The sequence below is a fragment of the Perca flavescens genome, chromosome 1 (assembly GCF_004354835.1).
Source record: "Perca flavescens isolate YP-PL-M2 chromosome 1, PFLA_1.0, whole genome shotgun sequence".
NCBI classification, from domain to species: Eukaryota; Metazoa; Chordata; class Actinopteri; order Perciformes; family Percidae; genus Perca; species Perca flavescens.
In genome coordinates, this window is record NC_041331.1 from 32,004,215 (window position 1) to 32,015,232 (window position 11,018).

At 38.7% G+C, this 11,018-nt stretch overlaps 1 protein-coding gene and 1 non-coding gene across 2 annotated transcripts; one reads left to right on the top strand and one right to left on the bottom strand.

The window, feature by feature from the left end:
- Positions 1-362: 362 nt before the first annotated feature.
- On the bottom strand, positions 363-10,073 carry gnb5b (guanine nucleotide binding protein (G protein), beta 5b). The gene is made up of 11 exons (XM_028578117.1): positions 9,588-10,073; positions 8,511-8,647; positions 8,269-8,310; positions 6,725-6,801; positions 6,034-6,166; positions 3,544-3,687; positions 3,285-3,376; positions 2,289-2,337; positions 1,802-1,898; positions 1,358-1,524; positions 363-975 (listed from the first exon to the last, which is right to left on the bottom strand). The coding sequence occupies exons 1-11, from the start codon at positions 9,697-9,699 to the stop codon at positions 964-966; spliced, it is 1,062 nt and encodes a 353-aa protein (XP_028433918.1). The 5' UTR covers positions 9,700-10,073; the 3' UTR covers positions 363-963.
- On the top strand, positions 5,666-5,737 carry trnap-cgg (transfer RNA proline (anticodon CGG)). The gene has a single exon. It is a non-coding gene; the product is annotated as a tRNA-Pro (tRNA).
- Positions 10,074-11,018: the final 945 nt, after the last annotated feature.

The following is an 11,018-nucleotide window of genomic DNA, read 5'->3' on the forward strand; positions in this document are numbered from 1 at the left end:
CTAAGAATATTGTCTTTAAAACACACACATAATGGTCTGTGACAATCAGGAACACAAGACCATAATGACAGAATCATCAGATCGCAGCATATTTACATTTCTCCCCTCCACAGACTAGAAGAAATGCAAATGTCAGCCATTGGGATTGAATCTAGGTCAACCTCAGTGCCACGAGGCTGCAGTTGGATGCAGCCTGTGTGGCAAACACCAAACATCCATTTATATTTTGTTCTTGCAGAAATTTAAGCTACCTTTATCTGTTTTGGCTCCACCTGCATAGAGGCTTCCAGTGAGGTTGTCAGAAATGGAATGAATAAAAGGCAGAAGAAAAACCAAATGTCCAAAAAATATATTAAAACAAATATTTAAAATCTTCTTTATTTTCTCACAATAAATTAATCTAAGTCGTTGAGGTTAATGTATATTAAAATACGAAAAAAGCTGTGGTCACAATTAAGTTGTCTTCTTTTGGATAATCACAACAATATCTACTGTATGGCAGACTGCCACTGTAACAACAACGATTACAGTGTGTACACCTATAGTATGATTCTGGACGGGTTTGGTTCCCACAGCTAAGGTACACCAATGTACATCATTTTCAAGACAATCATTGATATTGTCTGTAGATCTACATGGCAGAGCAGACACATGCCACTTAAAATTATTTCCCACTATATTAGCAATAGCAATTAATTATACAATCAGTCATGAAGCTACTAATAACAAAGATTAGAACTCCTAACTTCTGTCTCTGTTCAATGAACATCCGGCCTACAGTTGATGAAACAATGATATATTCTCAGTCAGAAGAGACATTTTAGGTTTGGTGCTTCTGTGTGTTTGTTACACTGAAGGTTTGGATGTACACAGTCCTGCAGTAGGGTTGGTTTCCGGCAGGTAGTCTTGGCAGTCGCACAGTGCTGGTGCTGTCCTCACTGGATTACAACTGTGATATCAGCTCTAGGACCAAATCTGTATGAGAGAACCAACATTTTTATGCACAAGTTACTAGCTCAAGAACTTCAACATCAGTGTAAGAAAATAAATGTATTGTGTTAAAATTAGAACATTAAAATTAGAGCTTTTAGACTCCCCTCCTCATCCAGTCACAAGTAGGGAGCCCAACCTAATTTATTAACAAGTATCAATATGATCCAAACTGGACTGGAACCCTTTTGACCAAAAAGATTGCATCACAATTCATATGTTAATTTTTTTTTTTTTAAAGCTCAGTGTTGTCCTCCAACACAGCTGTTGTGATGTGTTTCATGCATAAAAAAGGTATAAATAAATGAGTAAAAATGAACAACAGCAAAATGTTAAGGACATGATGTGCAGGGAAACTCCTGCTCACCCGTAAGGTGTTGTCCCAGGAGGCCGAGCAGAGCGCTGTGCCGTCAGGTGACACTCTGACTCTGCTGACGCGGTTCTCATGGCCAAACAGGATGGAGGCACGAGTTCCCTTCAAAACGTCCCACACATTGATGGTGTAGTCATTATAACCAGCGAAAAGCAGGCGACCTGGGGGCGTTAGGAGGCGAGGAAGAGAAAGTAAATGAGAAAGAGGAAGTGGGGAATTTAGAATAAGGGGAAGTAGAGAGTAGACAGACAAAGGGTTGGTATTGCCACGACTTTTTCCATGAATCATTGGAAATAGCTAATTCATATTAAATACTGTATTACTTTTGGAAATGATTAACTTTCCCAGTAGATGCTGATGAGTAATAAATAGTATTAATATATATATATATATATATATATATATATATATATATATATATACATTATAACTCCTTACCACTCAGAGAGAAGTCCACAGTGGAAGCACCAAATATGACACTGTCCTTCTGGTAGACAGCTACCTCACGGTCAGCTCGCAGATCATAGAAACGGCACTGAGGGACACCAATAAACATACAACAACACAGACAGACACACACAGGACACACAATGGTAATTTGACAAGAGTAATTTAGTCTACAGTAGGCACTATTACAGTATATCATAGCAATAGAGTCAGGGTTACTTTTTAGCTCGTCAGTACTCATCGCTGATATTTGTATGTATTTGTTTCTGTTGACAGGTGTTAGAGGTAGCCTACCAGTAAAAATTTCGGACAAATGTCCTGTTTACTGAGATCAAGAGTGATTCAGAGTGAGTCCAATAAATCAATTGACTTTCTACACGTGCACTGAGGACGTCAACTAAACAAGCTTGCGCAGGACACATATTGACATGACCAGCAGACACATCACAACTAATTGATAAGATATGACGTGACTCACTGTGGCATCGTCTGAAGCAGAAGCAAATGCATCTCCACTGGGGTAGTACCTGAACACACATGGCCGAGGGTAGAATTAGAAGTGCTGCACCAAAGAGCTTTCTATATGAAAGAAACTTGGGTAACACTTTTCTTGAAGGTATCTACATAAGAGTGACATAACACTGTCATTAACACATGACACTGTCATGACACATGAACTTGAACCCTAACCTTAACCATAACTTGTCATGACAAAAAACAAATGACACTTACTGAAAGAAGCGTTATGTCATAAACGTTTATGACTTGTTTATAATGTTTATGACACGTTCATGACAGTGTCATGTCACTCTTATGTAGATACCTTCAAGTAAAGAGTAACTGAAACTTGATTAATTATTTTAAATAAGTGAGTAAATCTGCTGCTTGAACCGCATCACAGATCTCTGTCTTACTCTAATGCAGACGATGAACAAATCTTCTCAATGTAAAACAAAGAACGTGCCTGACGCTAACTTATGTTTAGTGGTTTGGCATATTTGGCCAAAATAACTCTTTAGTTGGTCCCAAATTGCAATCACAATATTTTTTTACACAAACCAAGACAAGTGGGAAGCTAGATTTAAAAGTTATTTTAGAACGGATTAGATATTTCCATTTAATTTGTTTTTAGTATGCAACCTAAGGGTCTCAAAGTTTTACCATATTTAAAACACGATTTACAATAAGGGCACTACTGTCTCTCATTTATCAAAGACAGATATATTAAAGGGTAGCAGAGGGCCTCAGATGTCTTCTATGACATTAAGCATGTGTGCAGGCACATAGAGGTAAAAGGCCTTCGTTCATGGTGTATTTTAAAGATCTAGGGTAAAATCATATCATTTATGTACTCTATTTGTAGTAGCAGCAGAAGTATGAAAACAGTTTTATGTCATCTCTATCTCATCTCCCACTTACTTAATAAAAGAGACACTGTGAGACTTTAGTTTTTTTATCAAAGAGCTGGACTCACTTTACACAGTTGATGTCAGACTCGTGGCTCTCAAAAGACTGAATGTTCTGTCCAGAGCGCATGTCCCATATGTTGGCCTTCTTATCACAACCCTGATAACACACACACATGCACATACACATACCAACACACACACACACACACACACACACACACACACACACAAATCCAAAGAAGACCATCAGTTACAGGCCGGGTTTTGCCACAACCACATGAATTACAAACAGACAAACACACAGACACACTATCTTTCTCTCACCCCAGAGACAAAAGTGTTTCCAGTCTCAGATGGGGCGAGGTCCAGGGACAAGACATCAGCTGTGTGACCATGAAAACTCTGCAGCAGCTGCCCGCTCTCCACATCCCACAAGGCACATGTGCCGTCACCGCTGGAGGTCAGGATCTAACAGACACATGCACACATACACATGGACAAAAGCACCCACACACATGCATACAGGAGCACAGGCACGCCACACATGTTCAACATACATACAGAAATCACAAAACAATCAACAATGTGAAAACTTTATTCCAAGACATGTAGGTTCAGCATATTTTGTAACTCAGCATGGAATTTATTCTCTTTTTACGTAAAAACAGTGGAGTATGATTTACTAAGGGATATGTGGATACCAACCTACAGCTTAAAAACTGCGCAAACACTGAACCATACACTGTCGCAAGGCATCACAGAAGTACTTTGATAGATTAAGATCATATGGTTAAGATAGGTAAACTCTATATTCTATTGGAAACTCCACGGTGACTGTGCTGAAGGTTGAAACTAGGCTGAATCGGGTTTAATATGGCACTGATGGTGGTTGTAGAATTAAAAAAAATTGGATAGAAAGGTGATAATAAAAATTGGTCTCAAATGATCTTTTTTTTTTTACAAGGAAAGAAAAAACTGCAGGATTTGATTAAAATGTAGAGAAGTAATGGTATTTATTTTCTTACAAACACCCACACAATGCATATTACAGTAAATGTTGGTTATTTGTTTTCTACTTTAAGGGTTAGGGTTAGCGACTTTGGCTACAGACTTTGCTTTCATTTTTCAATTTGAACACTTAAACCTCAGGAGCGAAACAGCCAAAAATAAACTTGAAAAAATTGCATTGATGGAAAAAAATGTGAAGGAAAAAGTCTAAGTTATAAGTACCGGGCATGTGATCATTTTGACCTCACTGGTATCTTAATAAAACAGAATAGCGTCATCAACAGCCACTTTCCAAAGTCTGTTCTAGTGTGGACATATAGAGAAATGCTGTAGAGCTCTATTCTGTCATCTGTCATCACTACATATAATGGCACCATGAGGCTAGCTGTTGTACTCAATTGGCACATACCAACATAGCATTCACAGGGCACACACACACACACACACACACACACACACACACACACAAAATGAAAGCAAGAGGTCCACTGCACTTTCTAACAGAAAACTATCACTGTGTTCATCATGTATTCACATACAAACAAGCACACAAAATGCTAAAATGTCAGTGATTCCCCTGATGAAAAGAGATTATGGGCACTTAGAGACACATGCAGACATCAGAGATCCCTGCTGGCTAGTGGATTAGAGAGATCCTGCTGGATGACCTCAGGCACAAAAAACAAACCACATCCTGCCTGCATTGAGAGGTAGCTCCAGTTTCAACATGAATGCAATTATCAGTAAGCCACACACACACACACACACACACACACACACACACACACACACACACACACACACACACACAAAATTGTGTGACATCCTTACTCTCCAAATGTGGAACCAGACTTGTAGTTCACAGCTTTGTGCTCCGAGGTCTAGTATAAAGTGTGTGCTAATGTGCACGCATGTGTCTTTGAGTGTGAAATGCAGTATGAGAGAGAAAGTCAAAGAGGAGCATTGCATGTGTGTGTCTTTGTGTTAAATGTTCTGCACTCGGGTCAGTGTGCTCAACTCTTTCCTAGATAAAGGCCACTCACTGTCTATTAATACACCCAGGGTAGAGGACCATTACTCCCCAGTCTCTTTTCTGCCCCCTTGACAGCCCTGCCATCCATCTCCCTGTCCTCTGTCATTGTGAATCCTCTGCCTTGCTGAGGGCCAGAGAGGAGTAAATTATTAAAGCTACATATCTCCGCCATCTCCTTTTGATTCTGTCCCATGTCTTGATTTATCCTGTCGGGGAGTCAAATTAACATTTAAATAGAGGTATAAGTACATCAATGCAAAATCAAAAAAACTTGACTCAACATACTAATAATTCTAAAATAATAAGTATTTAAATTAAATGTATAAAATCTGTATGTTCAGATCATTTTGTCTCCAATTTTTATTGGATAAAGAGCAGACAATAGAAAATGCCACATGAGATTGTGGCTCGTTGGTCTAGGGGTATGATTCTCGCTTCGGGTGCGAGAGGTCCCGGGTTCAAATCCCGGACGAGCCCTGCTGGGTCTTGTAATTTGCTTAATGTTAATGGGACAATAAGGTTCTATTGGTGTTAAGTGGTATCAATTGCACAGATTGTATACTGCAAAAAGAGCATCTTGGTGCAAATATAAATAGAAGATATACTCCGTATATGTGCAGGAACTTGGCAAAATAAAACAGCTATGGGAAGTAGTCATTCAAAATTGCAACATAAAATCAAATGCATTTGATCATTGATGATGGATTACAATACGTTCATCTATAAAATGCTCTAATTTCCAGTTTATCACAAGGCATTACACTTTGGCCCACCTGCATGTCAGAGCTGGTGAAGGTGCATCCCGATACATAGTTTGTGTGCATGGCAACAGACTTCTTCTTTGCAGACAAGTTCTCATTTTTGTCCAGTGACAGCGGGAACACTGAGCATTTGTTATCCAATCCGCTTTTTGAAGGAGATAAAAACATCAGAGGTTAAATGATGGGTTACTCACTATTTAAGATGAAATAGTAGATCATTATTACACAGGGTTTAGGGTAAGGATATAACCATAATTGATCCACGTTGACAGATTATAGGAAATTAATGTTTATTCCATGGTGTCAGATTCAGTATATTGAATAAAACATATTCCCAGTAGGATCTAATTTAGCCCCACTGAGCAATAGCAGTTGCAGTCACTAAACAAACAGACAATTTATAGATAACTGAAGTAGCTATCATATGCAAAATCCTTTTCTATTATACAGTAATTAAAAAAAGTGTAAAGTTATTAAAAAAAGATCAACCAGGGTCATTTACATTATTGATGTTTTTCCAAGTTACACTGGGAAAAAATAATATAAGAATAAATATAATTTATCTTTCATAATAGTAATAACTTTCTATTAAAACAATTCCAAATATATTATTTCACTTGAAAGTGTTGTTGATTTTCAATTGTTGGAAGGAGTAGCAGTTTATTAAATCTGGGCAATAAAAAGAGAAATTCTTTGTACTCACCCACATGCCACAGCACAACCTGAGGGAGCATAAGCACACGCCATGACCCATGTACACGGCAGGGCTATCCCATGTTCCTATACCACACACAGCCACATACCCACACACCCGCACACACAAAAGGGAGAAAAACATGAATAGAGTTTTTGTTATTGGTAAGAAGATACATTCTCTTTAATAAGCATAAACCAACTATTCTCTTGCCATTTGCACAGACAGCCACACACACAGCTGCAGTAAATCTCTATTAATAGGGATTATGTTCAGTGTGGTCATGTCTGCTCCATCAAGAGGCATGATGGTCAAACCAGGCTGAATCCTGGCTGCCATTTAAGTGCTCTCACTCACACACACACACACACACACACACACACACACACACACACACACACACACACACACACACACACACACACACACACACAGTCATTATAGGGGACAGATGGATAGATATCCTTAAATGCATATTTTCATCTCTCTCAGAGGAGTGTGGCAGCAGAGGATGACCCCCCCCCACATACACCCACACACTCACTCAACACAAGTAACCTACTTATGGTGAAAACTGGGAAACCAAGTAAAAGTCACATTATTTTTTTTTTTTTCAAAGAAGTGCAAAGTCTTGCATTTTGTTCTCTTCTGTTGTCCACACAGCAAATGCTTGGTGGAAAGTAGAGTCAGATATGTAGAACCTGTTGAATTAATTTATTGTTGGATTATAGATCAATTCCCAACTCTGAATAGTTCTCTATGCTTGCTAAGTCTCATGGGTATTGTAGCATTTAGTATCCTTTGACATGTCAAACTGATGGAGAAATTATTTCCTTAGACATGAAGGTAAAACGAGATAATATCACTAAATCATTCAATATGTTTCAGGGCACCCTGATAGTTCACCTGGTTGAGCGTGTGCCCCACGTACCAAGGCTCAGTCCTTACCGCAGTGGCCAGGGTTCGCTTCCCACCCGTGGCCCTTTACTACATGCTGTCTTCCCTCTCCCCCCTTTCCTATTTACAACTTTCTTATCAATTAAAGGGAAACCCCCCCCAAAATAATCTTTAAAATAAATCATTCAATATGTTTGTGTGTTTCTGAGTAGTGAGGTTACAGTTAAAACTTTTAAATATAAATGTACAGAGCTAAAAATAGGATGGACCACGATAGAAATAAGTGCTGGACTTTGTCGTGTTATCCCTGACAATGTCGTATATATTTGTATTCTTTTCCTACTGTATTTTAATTTTGACAAATAAACTAAATTAAACACTTCTACAGCATATATCCTCAAATGTCTTTTTTGCTCTTGTCATAAAAGTAAAACCAACAGAGGAATATCAGAACTTTAATTTTGATAAAGGGATTATTTTGAACATTTGAGCCTTTAATGTATATCCAAAAATGTATTTATTTTTCTTCTTCAAAAGAATCTAAAGCTTTTGCTATTAGCCTCCTTAATTTATGGTAATTATTGGTAATTATCATTCAAATAAATTCACACATTCTCTTACATATGCAGAAAAGCACCACACAGACGTCTACTCACCTTGTTAAGAGTGAATGCATCCCAGACAATCACTTTGCCATCCTAGATCAGAAAAAAAAATCTGCATCACATAAAAAAGTACACAAAAAAATAAATGGAGTCCATATATTATAGGACTATAAAATGAACACTGACCTTATTATTATTAATACTGAACTATATTTCTATTAGTAACGTGTGTGTGTGTGTGTGTGTGTGTGTGTGTGTGTGTGTGTGTGTGTGTGTGTGTGTGCAGACTATACCTGTGAAGAGCTGACGAGACGACGTTTGTCTTTACACCAGTCCATACACAGCACCTTGTTCCCATGACCCTTCAGTACACGTCTGGTCTTTATGGAGAGAGGACCCAACACCTCAATCTTCTCAGCCACTTGGTTCACTGAGGTACCAACACACACACACACACACACACACACACACACACACACACACACACACACACACACACACACACACACACACACACACACACACACACACACACACACACACACACACACACACACACACACACACACACACACACACACACAGTTTATGAGAACTGGCAGTGGTGGTAAGAATACTTCAATGTAAAAATACTCAAACACTAGAGGTGCTTCATTCAAAATCTTAATTAAAATGGTGTTATAGGCTCATACATTATTATTAGATGCTTATGCATGTAAGCAGCATTTAATATTTCAAGCTAGTCAAGTTGGAGCTGATTTGAACTATTTTATACACCACTTATAGCAGGTTATCTTGCCCAAGTTTATCTTGAACTTCTTTAACTTTTCTTATCTTTAACAATTAATGTTATAGGTTTTGTGTCGGCTACAAAATGTTCTGAAAAATTAGTAGTAGTAGTAACTGTAGGCCTAGTCGTCAGATAAATGCAGTGCAGTATTACAATATTTTACTCTGAAATGTAGAAGGGTGGAGGTACAAAGTAGCAGAAAATGGAAAAAGCTTACCTCAGAATTGTACTAAAGTAGGCCTACGTGGTCTAGGCTATTTGAGTAAATGTTGTTAGTTATACTTGAGTACATGTTCTTAGTTGGTAGTTATAGCCTCCATCCCAGCCTGACTGGAGACAGTGCGATTTAACATGCACAAGCTCATCATCGTCTGAATCGTATTCGAAGCTAGCCTATTTCATGAAAACGTCCCTTCACAGTGGGCATCTGTTAACTTAGGTAACCGTTATAAAGACGAGTAGGCTACACGTTTTTTGTCGTGTTTTAAGTCAATAATACTGAGTTTGAGTAAAAAGGCGACTGGGTATAGGCTAGGCTACAACAGGTGTAATAGTTGTTGTTTTCGTCCAGGACACTTACACTCTATGTCGCTGAGTTTTTTCCGCTCCTCCTCCAGCTTCTTCCTCAGACTCTCGCTCTCCTTCTTCAGACTCGCCACGGTTTCCCCTCCTTGGAGCCCCTTACAAGCCATCTTTGAGAGAAAAACAACAACAAAAACACTGAGGAGGGAGCGGAAGGGGAAGAGAAACACGGGAGAAACGGGGGAAATTTCAGGGTACGGGACGGCTGTTTGGGTTTGTTAAAATAGTCCTCGACCACGACAGTGATGCTGCGCCACGCGTGTCACAGCTCGCACTCTTCTGCCAGCCCCTCCTCCCTTCATCCTCCCCATTCAAATAAGCACAGGCACCGCTGGTGTTTAGACACGCTGACACTGGTGCAGCTTTTAGCCTTCCACATATTCCCGTAGTGCAATTACTCTAAAAGAGTTCAAGTTAGTCGACAATAAAAAAAACAACAATTTGTAAGCTTTCTGAGCCTTGAGCTTTTCATAATAAAACCTAAATGTTACACTCTCTTTCGGTCTCTTTAATTCCGTTGCAACGGATAGGTCCCAATGCTTATCAGGTTTTTTATGTAACACGTCAAATTAACCAAGTTGTGATAGTGAAAGCTTCTTAACTTTTAAATCATGTTAAACAAAGGCGTGATGATTTAAAAGTGAGATTAAATGTTATCAGTAATGGCATTGCAGCATTAACCAGTTGCCCCTTTTCTGCAAGTTAATGTTTTCAATTATAACACAAACTTGTTTAAAACCATGAATGCGTAGACACAAACACGTAGAACCAAGCATTTTAAAATAATCCCGTTTCCCCTAACAAATGTAAGCACATTTAACTTTAATTGGCTCAATTTCCCAGAAGGAATCATTCATTAAATCAAATCTAAAAGCGTAATTGACAGAGATGATACATTATAAAAGAGTTGTATGTTAGCAGGTTTATCTGCTTGATGAGTTTTAATCACAATTACTATTTTACTTTACTTTTACTATTGCAGAAAATAAAAAAAATTCACTTAAACGTGCAAATCAAATTATTTTCATTGAGTTAGTTGATGATGAAGAGCCACAGATCAGGAGGGAGCTCAGTGGCATGCATCTCTCTCTGCAAGGTCCTCATGACTTCCTGTGTGTGTGTGTGTGTGTGTGTGTGTGTGTGTGTGTAAGCTACATTAATACAGTTGCATGTCAAAAGGTGCTGCTGAGTGGTGTGTCTCCTCAGTTAAACAGATGTTGCACAGAGTGTTAGTGTGATCCTCACCAATCCAAAGATAACCTATGTATGTGGAAGCTTGGCAGCTGCCTCACAGATTGCTGTTATCATCATATACTGTAAGTTCATAGATAAACACAAAAGTAGGAGACACCTTTCACTTCAGGGCCACAGGGTTAAAACAGCCTGCTGACCTTAAAGAGTTTGTAGGGATTCAGTCTCTCCTTTTCCA

Coding starts and splice junctions, on each gene's coding strand:
- gnb5b (XM_028578117.1), bottom strand. CDS start 9,699: ATGGCTTGTAAGGGGCTCCAAGGAGGGGAAACCGTGGCGAGTCTGAAG. Junction 3,377..3,543: donor GAAACACTTTTGTCTCTGGG/GTGAGAGAAAGA, acceptor GTGTGTTATCAG/GGTTGTGATAAGAAGGCCAA. Junction 2,338..3,284: donor TCTGACATCAACTGTGTAAA/GTGAGTCCAGCT, acceptor ATGTGTGTTCAG/GTACTACCCCAGTGGAGATG.